The sequence below is a fragment of the Giraffa tippelskirchi genome, chromosome 5, assembly GCF_054371585.1.
Source record: "Giraffa tippelskirchi isolate mGirTip1 chromosome 5, T2T-mGirTip1v1.2.pri, whole genome shotgun sequence".
NCBI lineage: Eukaryota > Metazoa > Chordata > Mammalia > Artiodactyla > Giraffidae > Giraffa > Giraffa tippelskirchi.
This window is the reverse complement of record NC_137279.1, coordinates 46,174,046-46,191,733: the sequence shown is the minus strand read 5'-3', so window position 1 is coordinate 46,191,733 and position 17,688 is coordinate 46,174,046. Positions and strand designations below refer to the sequence as shown.

The 17,688-nt window shown below is 40.0% G+C and overlaps 1 protein-coding gene across 31 annotated transcripts in view; it reads right to left on the bottom strand.

Moving 5' to 3' along the window:
- CATSPERE (catsper channel auxiliary subunit epsilon) overlaps nt 1-7,333 on the bottom strand; it is a 140,138-nt gene extending 132,805 nt beyond the window's left edge. For 20 of the 31 annotated variants that reach the window (XM_081486821.1, XM_081486822.1, XM_081486814.1 and 17 more), the window contains exons 1-2: nt 7,224-7,333; nt 271-319 (exon numbers count right to left, since the gene is read on the bottom strand). Coding sequence is in view for 2 of the 31 variants with exons in the window: in XM_081486795.1 (XP_081342921.1) it covers nt 271-319; nt 7,224-7,288 (114 nt within the window). In the remaining 29 variants the exon portion in view is untranslated. The remainder of the gene's footprint in view (nt 1-270; nt 320-7,223) is intronic. The other 11 variants (XM_081486823.1, XM_081486810.1, XM_081486818.1 and 8 more) reach the window with 1 other exon arrangement.
- Nucleotides 7,334-17,688: the final 10,355 nt, after the last annotated feature.

Below are 17,688 nucleotides of genomic sequence, written 5' to 3'. Positions count from 1 at the left end.
CAATATATTATATGGTCATCCTATCTGTATCATAACACCATTTTGTGAATGTTAAATCACAAAAACACTCGAAACAACACTACCTATTTTTTGCTACATACATATTTAAAGATATTTATTGGAGGAGGGAAATATATTAGGAAGATAAACAGGGTGAGGAAATAAACGAATGACACTGCACTGTACAATTGACTATGATTAACTTTGCTCTCTGCTGTGAAGTCAAAAATATTAATACTTATCTAAAGTTTAAAAAAATTAAACACTTACAGTACTTCTGGTACTAAAAATGTTGTAGTTTGGGCTGTTACTGTAATACCTGCAGAGGAAAATGTCAAACATGAATATTAAAACTAACGTCTCCTCCAAATAAAAGGGATTTTATACATGGTCAAGAGCTTCCCTGGTGGCTCATCAGTAAAGAATTTGTCTGCCAATGCAGGAGACAAGCATTTGATCCCTGGACTGGGAAGATCCCATGGAGAAGGAAATGGCAACTCACTCCAGTATTCTTGCCTAGGAAATCCCATGGACAAAGCAGCCAGATGGGATACAATCCATGGGGTCATAACGAGTCAGACACAATTGAATGACTAAACAACAATATATGGTCAGAGCAAGTCTAACCCTTGTGGGCTGCCATGAGCTTCACATTCCTGCTCAACCTCCTTCTTAGAAAGTGTAGTCAGAGCTAAAACTGAGGATATCAGTGACATCACCCCCAACTCAAGGTGTGTTCAAGATTACTTAGCATCTGAAGACACAATAGTGAGAAGTAAATACTTTTGCACCTTGTTTTTGTTTTAGAATAAAAACTTTTGAAGAATATTGGCTCTAACTCCTTCACCTATAAACTGAGTTCAAATAAAATGAATACAAATTGAAAAAAAAAACAGTACTTCTTATTTGAAACACTGAAGTACAGAGCAAATTTTTGTGAGTTCTAGTGATTATCATTTCTATTACTCAGGGTACTTTGATTTCTGTCTATATGAAATATAGACAATAAAAATACAATGTGAGTCACCTATATAATTGAAAATTTTCTGGTGGCTACACTAAAAAAGTAAGCAAAATCAAGTAAAATTGCTTCTAATAATATATTTTATTCAAAAGTAACCTCATTTGTACAGAGCCAACTCACTGGAAAAGACTCTGAGGCTGGAAAAGATTGAAGGCAAGAGGAGAAGGGGATGACAGAGGATGGACTGTTGGATGGCATCACTGGTTATGAATGAGTTTGAGCAAACTCTGGGAGACTGTGAAGGACAGGGAAGCCTGGCATGCTGCAGTCCATGGGGTCACAAAGAGTTGGACATGACCGAGCAATTGAACAACAACTAAGCAGGGCCCTACGGGGTCTTCCTGGAACAGATCTCTGTCCCCTATGTCCTCTGCTTTGCCTCATTTATTGAAAAGGTTTAGTTTCCCATGTCTCCCCTCCATCTCAAAGGCTGGCTCAAGAATTAATGAAAGAGAACTTCCAGTTCGAGATGGTGGAGTAGAAGGACATGCGCTCATCTCCTCCTGTGAGAGAACCAAAATCACAACTAGTTGTTGAACAACCATCAACAGGAGGATGCTGGAACCTACCAAAAAAAAGATATCCCATGTCCAAAGACAAAGAAGCCACAGCAAGATGGTAGGAGGACCACAATCACAATAAAATCAAATCTCATACCTGCTGGGTGGTGACCCACAAACTGGAGAACAATAATACCAAAGAAGTTCTCCCATTGTTATGAAGGTTTGGAACCCCACGTTAGGCTTCCCAGCTTGGGAACCCAACAAAGGGAATGGGAATCCGCAGGGAATCTGACCTTGAAGGCCAGCAGGATTTGATTACAAGACTTCCACAGGACTGGGGGAAACAAGAGTCTCCAGGCTTGGAGGGCATAAAAAAAAACCTTGCATGCACCAAGATTCAAAGGAAAGGAGCAGTTGACTCCACAGGAAACTAAACCAAAACTACCTGCTACTGTTGAAGGGTCTCTGCGGAGTCATGGGTCAGCAAGGACTCACCACAGGAATGGGACTGGCAGCAGTTGTCTGGGAAGGTCCCCTTTGATGTAAACTCTCTTGGAGGTTGCCATTGACCCTGACCATAGAGCCCCTAGACCCCAGAGCTGGGTCGCCTCAGGCCAAAAAACTACCAGGGAGGGAGTGCAACCCCACCCATGGGCAGATAACTGGATTAAAGCTTTACTGAGCAAGGCCCTGCCCAACAGAGCAAGACCCAGTTTTTCCCACCACCAGTCCCTCCCATCAGGAAGCTTACACAAGCCTCTTAGCCTCATCCATCAGAGGGCAGTCAGAAGAGGCAAGAAGAACCACAATCCCACAGGAGCTAAAACAAAACCACATTACAGAAGTTAATCAGCATGAAACAGCAGAAAGTTACATCCCAGATGAAGGGACAAGATAAAACCTCAGAAAAAAGAACTAAGATGGAGATAGGTAACCTTCCAGAAAAAGAGTTCAGAATAATGATAGTGAATATGATTCAAGATCTCAGAAAAAGAATGGAGGCAAAGATTGAGAAGATGCAACAAGTGTTACCAAAGACCTACAAGAACTAAAGAACAAACAGAGATGAATAATACTCTAGAAGGAATCCATAGCAGAATAACTCAGGCAGAAGCATGGATAAATGACCTGGAGGACAGAATGGTGGAAATCACTGCCACAAAACAGAATATAGAAAAAAGAATGAAAAGAAATGAAGACAGCTTGAGAGATCTCTGAAACAACATTAAACACATGAGCATTCACATTATAGGGGTCCCAGAAGGAGAAGAGAGAGAAAAGACCTGGGAAAATATTTGAAGAGGTAATAGCTAAAAACTTCCCTAACATGGGAAAGGAAATAATCAACCAAATCCAGGAAGCACAGAGAGTAACACCATAATCAAACTGACAAAGATTAAAGACAGAGATAAAATATTAAAAGCAACAAGGAAAAAATAACAAATAACATACAAGGGAACTCGCATCAGGCTATCAGCTGATTTCTCAACAGAAACTACAAGCCAGAAGGGAATGGCATGATATATTTAAAGTGATGGAAAGTTAGAAACTACAACCAAGAATACTCTACCCAGCAAGACTCTCCAGATTTGATGGAGAAATCAAAAGGTTTCCAGACAAACAAAAGTTAAAAGAATTCAGCACCACCAAATCAGCTTTACAACAAATGCTAAAGGAACTTCTCTAGGCAGGAAACACAAGCAAACACAAGGAAAAGACCAACAGAAAATAAAACCCAAAACAATTAAGAAAACAGTAATAGGATCACACATATCAATAATTACCTTAAATGTAAATGGATTAAATGCACCAACCAAAAGACATAGTCTGGCTGGGCAGGTGAAAACATGTGCATGTATGCACTTCCACTTACCACATCATTCTGCTTGACACCCCCCCCCCCAAATTGTGTGTAATTATTTTATATTGTTAGGTTAATCATGTTCCCATTATGGCTTGAAATTGTAATTATCTTTTATTTTTTGTCTGGCTATTGATTGTGAAAACTGATAAACATATTTTACTATTGTGATTATGTAACTATTACTCACTTAATAACATTGTATCATGATTGGTCAACAGAAAAATTATAGAATTCTATGTCACCAAAACTATCATTTAATAGAATAATCTGTAATCACTTTTTAAAGTCCATACGCATATCAGAATTCTCTTGGAAGTTTTTGAAAACTATAAATGCCCAGGTATTGCTTTTTTTTTTTTGCCAGTGCTCCAGATATGTTTCTAATGAGCAGCCATGTTTAAAAACAACAGGACTACATGAAGATCTTTTATCTAGTTTGTTTCACTTTTACTATTCCATATTCAGTGCTCCCATTTCATTTAGCTTATGTTTTCCAATTTCGCCATCTATTCTTTTTTTATGGGTGCTCTTTCTCAAGCCTTTATCAAGTGTAGTATAAAAGCTTTTGTATACATATATAAATAATATGTGTAACATTTTAGAAAACTCATGAATTTTTGCCTAACTAAAAAATTTTTGACATATTGATTCCACTTGTTTGACTTAGCATGAACAGAATGCTAGATTTCTAATTTAAAAAAACAGACATGCAACAGAGGTTTACTGTTATAGCACAGGGAACTATAATCAATGTCTTATAATAACCTATAATGGAAAATAATTTTAAAAATAACATGTGCATATGTATAACTGAATCATGCACACACATAGAAGAATTCTAGTGTGTGAAATTTAGTAATGTTTATCTTGTCAGTTTTTCTAAATGTCCTATGGACATCTAATAACAACTTATAAGATACAAAATTTTAAATATATTTGTGTATGATATGATTAATATAAATTAAATATAAATTTATTAAATTATTAATGCCATCATTCAAGATGCTCCTATTCTTATTTTTTCAGCAGTTGATAAAATATTCTCAGAGAAATGTTAATATGTCTTACTATGATTATATATTTTTTCTTTTCCCTTATATTTCTTCTGGATTTTGCTTTTTGCTTTATGTATCATCGTTTCTTTGTTGTTAAGGTGTCTAATGGTTTATGATGTTTATCTTCTTTGTGAATTGTATCTTTTATCATTAAAAATATTCATCTTTGTTTCATTTAAAAAAAATTTTTTTAAGTAAAAAGAATGAAAGAAAGTGAACATGTAGTAACAAAAAACAGCAGTTGGGCCCCCGAGAGCAGGTAACAATTTAAATAACAGATCAGCAGTCATAGAATCTTTAGTTCCTCCCTGAAAGCCATAGATAAGAGTCTAATGCACACTCCCCAGTTGTTTTGCAGATATTAAAACCCCAACCAGAAGCAGAAGTGAGCTGCATGCTGACCACTTGTTGGAGCCAGAAGGTTGATTATTGAGATTCCCAAAATACCACCCTGTTACTTCACCATCAACCAATGAGAGAACTGTGTCCAAGGTAATGGTATATCCCTGAGACCCTTCCCCTCAAACTGTCTTTTAAAACTCTTCCCTGAAATCCATTGGGGAGCTCAGGTCTTTTGAGCATTAGCCACCCATACTCCTTGCACTTGGGATAAACACTAACTTTCCTTCATAAAAACAGTGTCAGCAAATTGACTTTACAGAGCACCAGCAAGCAGACCCAAGTTTGGTAACAGTGGTAGAAAGTTTAGATAAATACGTGTCAGACCTAGGGGCAGGAAAAGATTCTTAAATAAAAACATCTACCCTGGATTTCTCAACTCCCCCTTCCAAAAGGCTAACAATAAAATAAAAATCCATTAAGTTCAAGAAAGCTCCTCCTTTAAAAGCACACTTTACTAAGAACTAAAATTCAGGGAGTCTGACTACCATGAAAAAAAAAGCTTTTTTTTTTTTTGTCTTCTCTAACCTCTAATTTAAATTGAGCATTTCCTTCAATTATGAATGTACACCAGGAATTGGAAAACTATGTTCTTTGGGCCAAATTCCACTTGTGTTTTGTAAATAGACTTTTAATTGCACACAGCCACACTATTTGTTTACCACTGTTTGTTTACTACTGTTTATTACTGTTGTCCCCTACTGTGACAGAGTAGCTAAAACAGATAGCATTGCTTGAAAAGCCTAAAATATGTAATATCTATTCCTTTACACTAAAGCTTGGTGATCTCTGATGTACAACATAACAAACATTATAAACTCCCTTAGCCCACAGGTGAAACTAAATAATATCAACTACGATAATTTATTGATACATGTGTTGAAAGTTTGAAATATATCATGGTTTTCATGCCTCACAACACCATGAGATAGGTTTTATTATTTCATTTTATAAAGATTATTAATTTTTAGAGTGCTGTCAGAATGCTATGTTTTAATTTTTTCTCAGTACTTCAATGACTTTCCAACCACTACTTTTACTCTATTTGACTTCTCCATCTGTTCACTGAGATGCCATGGATCCCTTCACTCTGAAACCTCAATAATAGTTTTATTGTTGGTATCCTTACATTTTAATGTTGCACTGTGCACTAAGTTGCTTCAGTCACGTCTGACTCTGTGCGACCCTGTGGACTGTAATCTGCCAGGCTCCTCTGTCCACGGGATTCTCCAGGCAAGAATAATGGAGTGGGTTGCCAGGTCCTCCTCCAGGGATCTTCCCAACCCAGGGATAGAATCCGCGTCTTTTACGTCTCCTGCGTTAGCAGGCAGGTTCTTTACCACTAGCGCTACCTGGGTTGAAAGTGAAGTCGCTCAGTCGTGTCCGACTCTTTGCGACCCCATGGACTGTAGCCCACCAGGCTCCTCCATCCATGGAATTTTCTAGGCAAGAGTACTGGAGTGGGTTGCCATTTCCTTCTCCAGGGGATCTTCCCGACCTGGGGATCGAACCCAGGTCTCCCGCACTGCGGGCAGACACTACCGTTTGAGCCACCAGGGAATCCCGCCACGTGGGTTAGAAGGTAATAAACAGGATATTCACAAAATGTGATTTTTCCGGTTAACTATCTGTATTTTAACCTGTGATGAAAATGCAAAATATTTTGATACACTTTCCAATCCAGCAGCCACCTAATGCTGACCAAAAAACGTACACGGAGGATCCCTCAGAACTTTAAAGTTTTCCTTCCCCATTATCAACCCACTTTCTGCGGGAATTACATAGTCTTACTTTGTGCATATTTTTAAAGCACCCGCTCACAAATCATTCAACCACAACTACCTAACATAAACCATCAACTACCTAGTTAGCCTAGTGAAGCGCCCCCACCCTCATTCCTGGTGGAGACTTTTTGGTCCTCTCTGTGCCTCTCTCTGGCAAAAAGGTTCAGAGTGGGATCCGCTATCCAGGAAACCGACACGTGAAAGTAACGCGAAACTACGGCGGGAACTTGAGGAGACTGCTAAACCCTAATTTGTTGTTGTTTGTTGTTTAGTCGCTAAGTCGTGTCCGACTGTTTGCGACCCCATGGTCTATAACCCATCAGGTTCCTCTGTCCATGGGATTTCCCAGGCAAGAAGAATGGAGTGGTTGCCATTCAGTTGCCATTCCCCTCTCCAATTGTGTGCCCTCATTTCCCGCCCTCATTCATTGAAAACACTGAACGGGCGGCGAGGAGCCGGTGTTGGCGCCAGGAGAACTGGGGGACGAGGCTGCGCTTCACCGGAGCGCCCGGCCCCGGGACGCTAAGGCGCAGGGATATGGCCCCGCCTGCTCAGCCCCAGGGACGCCCCCTCCCGCGACTGGCGTCTCTCTACCTCCACAGGGCCGAGCCGCAACAGCTCAGCCAGGACAGCAGCACCGCCACTCCTGAGGCGGACATGGCGCCGGCTCGCCACTACCCAACAGCCGTGCCACGGGCGCGGGTGGCTGGACTTGCTGGCGGCTCGCGGCTCGCGGCTCGCAGCTCGCGGCTCGCGGCCCGCGGCAGGGGCGGGGATGGCCGCCCTTCGCCAGGAGCTGGCGTATGCGCATGCGTGCAAACGCGCGCCGAGGCCGAGGCTTCCCAGATAGCTGCTGGAGGAGAAAATGTAAGTCGAATTTTAGGAAAAGCAGAACTGTGCTTTTATGGAATGAAGTAGCAAAACCACTTAGGAAAATGTGAGTTGATTGGATGAAGGTGAAACTTTTAAGCTAGCGTATCGTTTAGCCCAAGTCTTCATTATGACAGCATATAATCACTGCCAATACCTATTACATATCTAGCAGTACCCGCTCTGTTCCAGGAAGCAGGCACTCGATAAGTGATTTTAAAATTGAACAGAAATAAATAGTAACGTGTGCTTATTGAACATCTGCATTATGCCTAACACTGCCTCGTGCACTTGAGTACAAAGAAATAGGATAGCATTCTGGTTTGCAAAGGGATTTGCAATCTTGTAGTAAAGCCAAGGGAGAAGGCAATGGCACCCCACTCCAGTACTCTTGCCTGGAAAATCCCATGAACAGAGGGGCCTGGTAGGCTACAGTCCATGGGGTCGCTGGGAGTCAGACATGACTGAGCGACTTCACTTTCACTTTTCCCTTTCATGCACTGGAGAAGGAAATGGCAACCCATTCCAGTATTCTTGCCTGGAGAATCCCAGGGACGGCGGAGCCTGGTGGGCTGCCGTCTATGGGGTCGCACAGAGTCGGACACGACTGACGCGACTTAGCAGCAGTTGGCAGCAAATAATTTACATCCTTGAGGACGACAGTTGTATCTTTGCTGCTGCTGCTAAGTCGCTTCAGTCGTGTCCGACTCTGTGCGACCCCATAGATGGAAGCCCACCAGGCTCCCCCGTTCCTGGGATTCTCCAGGCAAGGACACTGGAGTGGGTTGCCATTTCCTTCTCCAATGCATGAAAGTGAAGTCGCTCAGCCGTGTCCGACTCTCAGCGACCCCATGGACTGCAGCCTACCAGGCTCCTCCGTCCATGGGATTTTCCAGGCAAGAGTACTTTAGTCGTTTTTATTTTATCGTGCCCAGCATAATCCTGTTTTCTAGTAGGTGCTCAGTGTTTACTGACTTAATGAATCACTGAATAAAAGTTGTGAAATTTGTTCCAGGGACTATTAGAGAATGTGATTGTCTATATACAAATGATTTGAGAGATACTACATTTTATGCGATTTTATTCCCAGTTTCTTGCTAAGCAAATTTATATCAGAACTAGATGTCATAGTTAATATGTGTTGCAGTTGAAAGAGCATTTGATCAGCAGTAGGTATCGTCAAACACAAAAATAAAGCAGCCAATTATTTTATCAGCAAAATGGGTTGATTTGGGGATAGCAGAGAATTGCAGTTCGGGGACAGGCAAACTTTGGTGAATCAGAGACAAATTTGGAGAACAAAGGAGAAGGGACCTGCTTTTATTAGGTTTTAGGAGGAAATGCTTGAGTTGTTTTGAGCAAACGTTCACTGGAGAAGAGCCAGGGTCGGATGTTATAAAGTTTCTCTTTGGGTGCGAGTGGTAGTGCATCGCCAGTAGGTCAGGGAGCGGTGTTCCTTCCTTTTTCTTAAAAGCAAGAGATAAAATTGCTCTGTGAAAAATATCTTCCCTTATACCAGAAGAAAAGTAATATTCTTATCTTCCTTCTTGCTGCTGGTTATGCAGACTGCAACAAGTGGCAAGTGGGTGAGAGCTCCCTTTTCAAGACTTCTCACTCCATTTAAGACGACCTTTCCTTTATTTATTTTCATACACACCCCCATTTATTTTCACACCTCAACTCCAGCACTGTTGCAGACACATCAAAGGTCAGAAGGAAACGTCCACGGTTAACTCTAATTTTGAAGCAATCTAAGGAATCTGATAAGTCTGCATCCTTTCGATATATATACTATTTTCCCCACCACACAGCAATTAAATGACATGGAATTGCTGGGCAAGAGCAGTGAGGTGGGGGGGAGCGCACAAAATAAGATGGAGTGGCTTTGTGGGAACAAGAATATCCTGTTCTTGCAGCAGTAAAGAATCAAGGTAAACAGAGAGACACCAGGACCATGCCTCAGCTATTCGTTCTTGAGCCAGTGCCAAGGCTGTACAGGCAGTACCTGCTTTCAAATGACTGATTACTTACAATTGGTGGTTACCTTATTATAGTTGCCCAAGTTGGGTGAGCTCACTTTCTGCTGAAAGCCCTATTGTTTTATCTTGAACTTTACCTCCCCTTTGACTGGGGCAACTTCTCCCTAAAACGGAACTCCCATAGCCACCCAACCCCTATTTCACATCTCATACCAGAGCTTGTTCAGGACAAAGTGGGAGGAAAAGATAATGTATAAACTTGTGGGAACTGATCACTCCCCTCCTTACAGCCATAAGTCTCCAGCCCACATTTCATATCCTTACTAGTTCCCTCAGGTCACAGTTCCATCCTGACCCCTAATCTGAAATAGATTGTCTGGGGTCACTAGGGACCCTGCACTAATTGTGACAGAGGACATATTCCTAGCATATCAAATTAAAATCGTTTGTCATAATCTCGTGTTTGGGGTTCGTATAGTTCATGTCATAGGCTCCAAACTACTCGTGGATAGCATTGTTTCCATATGAAGCAAAATACATTTCAAGTTTCAACAGACATGAAGTGAATTTAGTGGACACTTCTGTCACTTAACCCTAAATTCTGACATTTAGACATATTTGGGAATCCTTGATCACAATTGAAAGATTGGTACCACTGATGTTAACACCTTTATTTTCTTACCCTCAGAGGACTTAGCCAAAATTATGGCCACATTGATGTACACTCTGCATGATCTTGTGCCACGTCTGTTTTCATGTCTTTTTCAAACAGCATTAGAAAAAAGTGCAATACCTAATTTCTAATCCACTATTCCTGCATCAGAAATATACTGCACTCTAATCTCTAACTCCATTTTAAAAATTTTCATGAATACTTTTGATTAGTCTCCTTAAAATAGCATAGCATCCAATGAAGTTTGAATTCCCTTAACAAGTATTTATCAAACTATTAAAATGCAGCAGACATTGAGCCAGGCATAAAACATGTAATAGTAAACAGAATATTTTTGGTCCCTACAGTTACAGAACTTACCTTCCTTAGAGGTGAGCAAGCAGAATCAAGAGTTTAGTTTTTAAATGTATATAGGAAAGTGAAAGTGAAGTCGTATCTGACTCTTTCTGACCCCATGGACTGTAGCCTACCAGGTTCCACTGTCCATGGGATTTTTCCAGGCAAGAATACTGGTTTAGTAGATAATAGACAAGAAATGTAATCTAATTTTGAAGGATCTAAGACTTTAATGTTTAGGAAGATGAGCTTTTTTTTTAATAGGATCATTCATTGGTTACGTTTTTCTAAAATCCATTCTATTATAAAAACATATATTCAGGAAAGTGCACAAAAGATGTGTACGATGCTTAACACTTCATTACATAATTGCTATGCAAATTTTTAAAAAGTGGAATATTATCATCATTGCATAAGCCCTCCTTATGCCAAAATCGTTACTCCCACTTTTGTCATCAATCAAGCATCCATATACGTGGGTCTATTTCTGAGCTATTTTGTTCTGTGAGTCTTTCATCTATCCGTGTGACAAGCTGTGATATCTATCTAATAGAAGAATTCTCCCTTCTTGTTTTTCTCCATGATTTCTTTGGCTATTCTTAGTCCTTTGCATTTTCATATAACTTTTATAATCAGTTTGTATAATTTTGCAAAAAAAATTAAAAAGTTGGGGTTTTATTGAGATTTTATTAAATTTGTATCTCAATTTGGAGAAAAGTTGACATCTTTACAATATTAGCCAGTAGTAGGCAAACTTTTTTCCTAAAAGACCAGATAATACATATTTCAGGCTTTGTCTCTTAGAGGAAAAACTGAGGCTATCATGTAGACACTTATATAGCTATTTTAAAAGGTGAGAACCATTCTTAGCTTGCAGACTCCTGAATCTCAATAAATCAGAAGCTGTTTTGAATGGATTTTGTCTGTGGACTGCAGTTTTATGGCCCAATAAATTTAATTTATTTTCTTTTAATTTTTCTCAGTAATGTTGTATAAGGTTTTGGGTTGCAGTCTTACATATCTGTTAATTATTCTTTCCATTGAATTCTTAATTTTGGCTATTGGATTTTTAAAAAAATTATAGAATCACTTGTTTTCTCACATGTTCAGGTATCTACTGAAATTTCCAAACCATGTATATCTCCTTGAACAGAAAAAGGAGTTACTTTATAGTCTATGTCTGAAAATTTCAATGTCACCATCCTCTATGAGACTGTTCCCATTGTCTTTTTTCTGGTTTTTCATTGTTTCATATGCTTGATTATATTTTATTGTATTCAAGATATTACAGTAGCAAAATTGTTTGTAGAAACAATTTCAAGTTTAGGATGATATTTTCATCTAGAGAGGGTTTTTGATTGCTTATGCCAAGGGTTTGAGGAAGCTCCCACTCTAGAATCAGTTCAGTCGCTCAGTCGTGTCTGACACTTTGCGACCTCATGGACTGTGGCACGCCAGGCTTCCCTGTCCATCACCAACTCCTGGAGCTTACTCAAACTCTTGTCCATTGAGTTGGTGATGCCATCCAACCATCTCATCCTCTGTTGTCCCCTTCTCCTCCCACCTTCAATCTTTCTCAGCATCAGGGGCTTTTGAAATGAGTCAGTTCTTTGCATCAGGTGGCCAAAGTACTGGAGTTTCAGCTTCAGCATCAGTCTTTCCAATGAATATTCAGGACTGATTTCCTTTAGGATGGACCGGTTGAATCTCCTTGCTGTCTAAGGGACTCTCAAGAGTCTTCTCCAACACCACAGTTCAAAAGCATCAGTTAGCTTTCTTTATATTCCAACTCTCACATCCATACCTGACCACTGGAAAAACCATAGCCTTAACTAGACAGACCTTTGTAGGCAAAGTAATGTTTCTGCTTTTTAATATGCTGTCTAGGTTGGTCATAGCTTTTCTTCCAAGGAGCAAGCGTCTTTTAATTTCATGGCTGCAGTCACCATCTACAGTGACTGAGATAATTGGAAGCTGAGCTGCAATCCCCTAGGAAAGCCTTTCTCTTTCCTACTTCTGGTTCACCCCTATTCCTGCGGTGCAGAGGGCTTCAAACCAAAGTGAGGGGCATTCACCAGGTCTTCTCCCCTTAGACAGGCTCTGTCCCCTACTTCTGGAAGGCTGTCAAAATACTCATCAGCCTCTGAACTGCTTCCTTCAAGTTTGATGAGTGCAGGAACAGTGGCCCAAAACATTAAGTCCACCTCCTGGGGCCTCCATCTTCTCAGTGATCCTGGTCTATTAATTCTTAAAAAAACACTCATGTGCTCTCTGATGCCTTTGGATTTTTAAAATATTTTTTCCACCCTTTCTAGTTGCCATAAGTGGGATGGTCAGCCCAATTTTCCTATCCATTATTACAAGAGCAGAAGTCCTCATCAGTTATATGTTAGAGTTACCTGAGTAGACTCATTCATACACAGTATGATAACAATATGTAAAACATCAGTACACCATAGTTTATCTTTGATTCTCTGTTTAAAAAAAAGAATTTTGTAGAAACAATCAAGCCTTGGAAAAATCAGTTGCTGTCCTCAATAGGAACTGCAGGCTTTTAGACTCATAGCAGCAAGCATGGGTTACCTCTACCTACCTACAGCAAATAGCAGTTAACTGATTCACACATCTTTATTGAGAGGCTATTGTATGTGAAGGGAATGAAGAGATGACAGTCTCACTTTATAGCAGAATTAAGTGACTAATTAGCTGACAGATCTCAAGATAAACCCTAGAAGTTTCAGGTTTCAGCTCTCTTCTGCTTTTCCAGATTATATATTCTTCCCAGGGACTTGCAAGAATCTAATTTCCACTGCTTAAATGCCTTTATTTCTCTCATATAAAACTGAAAAAGCAGAATAACAACCTGGTATTTTTGGCTACTGGATAATAATGTTTAGTAATTTTCAAAAAATAATATAATGACCAACAAGTATACAACTTTTCATTAGAAATAAATCCAATTAAACAGTGAGGTGCTATTTTTTTTTAATCAAAGTGGCAAAATATTCTTTTAGTCATAATAAATGCACAGTGTTAGGAAGGGTTCAGAGAAATGCTGTCTTATACTGCTGGAGGAGAATAAATTAGCACAGTGGTTTTTGAGGAATATGTGTCAATACAGCAAAGCCTTGAAAATGTGCATACCCTGCAACTCACTTTTAATGATGTAGCCTAGGAAATAATTAAGAGTGAAATGGCAACCCACTCCAGTATTCTTGCTTGGAACATCCCATGGATGGAGGAACCTGGTAGGCAGTCTATGGGGTCCCAAAGAGTTAGACATGACTGAGCGACTTCACTTTAAACAGATTTAGCTCTAACATTACATGTGATATCACGTTGTTTATTAGAAACTGGAGACAATCTAATAGTGGATTGTTTAAATAAATTATAGTACAGAAATACAATGAGATATTGAAAACAAATGGATATCTACAGACATGAAAAGTGTTAGTTGATCAGTCATGTCCAACTCTGCCACCTCTGGACTGTAGCCTGCCAGGCTTCTCTGTCCATAGGATTCTTCAGCCAAGAATACTGGAGTGGGTTGCCATTCCCTTTTCCAGGGGTCTTCCCGACCCAGGGATCAAACCCGAGTCTCCTGCACTGCAGGCAGATTCTTTACCATCTGAGCCACCAGGGATGTCCATACATCTACGGACATGGGAAGTCAGTATTTTGTTAAATGGAAAATGCAAGTTATAAAAGAATGTGATCTCATATTTTTTTTAAAAGATCATACATGTTTATATATGACACATATAGGAAAACATTGAGAAGGATATATATCACGTTGCCATTGGCAGTCTCTGGATGGTGGAAATATGAGTGATTAAAAACATATCCTTACCCATTTTGTATTTATACTCATTTAAATGAATGTGTATTTACCTCCATGTTTTTAAAAAAAGGAAGGAAAAGTCAAATCCTAATTTTAAAAAATGCTTTGCCTAGGTTTTGGCTTGTGATATGAGAGACCATATGCCCCTAGAGGCATCTACTTGGTCTTGCTGCTTCTGACCTGGATAATTCTCAGTTTGTTTGTTTGTTTTCCTGCAAATACCATAATCAAGGACAACAGCTCTCTCATTTTCTACTAGAGATATTTGTGCCTGATTTGGGAAGGAAGTCACCATTCCAGGGGAACGGTTTATTGGAGAGTCTTTAGTGTAAATTCTGTGGAGAGGAGGGAGAAAGCAACCAGAAAACAGATGCAAGGAATGGACCACAGATTGTAAGTTCTCTATTTACTCCTCCTTTCAGTTCTAGGTTTCTTGAATCTTAGAGGTAGGGATGATGGAAGGATACCTGAAACCTGATTATATAGATTCCCTCTAAGATGGTGAGTCATTTCAGAAAAGACAGAACAACTGAAAATAATATTGAACATCAAACTGATGCTAACATCAAACTGTTAGAGCAACCCCACAGCTATAAAGAGAGGCATTTGACAGAAAGTATGTACTCTGAATTGATACAGAGATTTCAATTGAACCAAAACTCAGAGAGGACCATGCTTGGTAGGCTCAGTAAATGATGACACTACCCATTAAAGGAGTCTTTCCTAAGAGCAAATGAAGAGTTACTTGTCTGGATAAGACAAGCTTATATATATATATAATATGGCAAACACCTATCCCTTCTATATCCCACACCCTCTACTCTGATTACAAGAAATCCTGGGAAAGCGACTGGGGCTGAATTTTCCTTGGGGTTGCTGCCAGACAGGGTTGAAATTTTGATTCTCAACTTATAGGATATGGCAGTTAAGGAGCTAACCTAAAGAGAAACCATATCAAGATTTGAGGGCTTCACTGGTGGCTCAGTGGTAAAGAATCTACCTGTCAATACAAAAGACACAGGTTTGATCCCTGGGCCAGAAAGATCCCACATGCCATGTGGCAGCTAAACCCATGCACCACAACTACTGAGCCTGTGCTCCTGAGCCCAGGAGTTGCAACTATTGAAGCCCATTCCCCCTAGAGCCCACTCCACAATAAGGGAAGCAACCCTAGTGAGCAGCCCAAACACTTCATCAAAGAGTAGCCCCCACTCTCCACAGGAGAAAGCCTGCTTGCAGCAACAAAAACCCAGCACAGCCAAAACTTGTTTTAAAAAAAATAAAGTTTTAAAAAAAGATTTGATGGGAAGAAAATCTTCACATCTTCACATGCTCATCTTCACAATAAAAAGTTACTGTCAACCTGGAGTAGAGGCTCTTGAACATGATATCAGGGGTGTGTCCAAGGTAATATGTTTCTGATTAGCAGTTAAATACTGAAGTTTGTTAATGCTTTACTTTTAAAAAGAATAAATTACTGTAGATAAAATCATTCATATGAAAGAGTCATTCTCAGACACTCAGATGCTTTCTTGAATGAGAGAGAAAAAGGTGGAGTTTCAACTATCAGCACATGAGCATCATTTTTCCTATGTCACTATGGCTAAAAGGTTGACTGCTGCTGTTCTAGAGCAAGAAAGAAGGGAGCTCCTGGGTAAAAGAGAGCCCAGGAAGAATCCTAAGCAGCAGAATCGGTCCCAAAACTGAGGGGATGGGAGAGAAATTGGGAAATGTTGGATGCAAAGCAAACTAAGCAAGAGGCATGCACTTGAGGCTTTAAAGAAGCAGAATCAGCCCTCCGTGTGTTCAACCGGACATCTTGATACTCATAATTTATAGTAACACAGAAAAGGCAGTGGCTGAAGAGTTATACCAGTTAAATGCCAGTTTGAGCAGCTTTTACAGATGAGTGTGGAGCTGATTCTCTTCTCCTTGGTTAGTCATGGGAAACCCATTCCAGGGATACATAGAAACTGTTCTTGTCTTCAAGGCAATGGCAGCCAACTGGTCCAACTTCACAGTCTGCACAGACCAGGAACCTGTTGTCCACAACCTTAGTGAATCCCATGCTCTGAAAGATGAACATATCATCAACCAGCCAGTGTTGCTGGGGAGGTGGCCATCAGGACTGCTGCCATCAGCCGGAGCTGATTTCTTTCTCGTGGAAGGCAGGAAAAGCTGCAGTGGAAGAGAATATCAAGAATACAAAAACTGAACTGGCCCAGTCATATCATCATCCTCATTATACTTAAACTTTCCACTGTTCCCTAGCAGTTTCTTGGAAGAAGAATAAATCAAGGAACCCTATCATTAAATTAAAGACTAGGATGCTGAGAGGCTCCTGTGTTGCCTCTGGTCCATGCCCTGATTCTTAAGAGACATGGAAGAAGAGCTTTGACTGCTTGCTCTGGTAACATGGGCCTCATAGTTATCCTTAATGTGGTCCATATGGCCCTAACTATTCCTAATTTCCCTTTGGATCATTCTGCCCCAGCCACACTGGCCTTCTTGGCTTCTTCAAGCAAGATAAATCTGCTCGGCCCTCAGTTCTTGGTGAGGTCAGCTCCTTCATGATATTCAGTGCAAGTGTAACCTTCTCAGGAGGGTTTCCCCAACAAACAATCTGAATTAGCTTCCCACACTGCCCATTGTATTTTTATTTTTAAAAATGGCTTTACTGAGGCATAATGGATACATGTGCTGCACATACTTACAGTGTACAATTTTATACATTTTGTTCTGACATGTATGTATACCAATAAAGCATTACTATAATCAAGATTATAAGCATATTCTTCATCCTGTAAGTTTCCTTATGATACTCCCTTATTTTACTTAATATTCTTGGAAATGATCTTCTTGTTTATTGGCTTAATTCTTTACCGTTTTCCTCCACTAAAAAGTAAGGCCCTGGAAACAGGGAACTTACCTTTCCTGTTCATTACTATATTCCCAGTGTCTGGAACAGCAACTGACACAAAATGAGAACTCAAATATTTGTTAAAAGAATAAATACAAGATATCTGGCTTTGCTCCGTTCCATCACTGTTGTGAATATGCTGGATTTGTCTTATAAAAGGAACATTAAAAAGGAAACTGTTGTTCTATAATTTGGAATGTTATCCTAGGATCCTTGGACCTACTAATCACACACACACACACACACACACACACACACACACACACACACAATACCTTTAATTTCTTCCACATGGTTGGCTCATACACCTTGAGTTGCCCCCAGAATACTACCAAATACAATACCAGCAAGTTTTGGTATCACTCTGCTCCTCATCACTGGGGCTGCTGCCAATACACTTGCTATTTCCCACTTCATGATGCACTGCTAATGCATCCTCA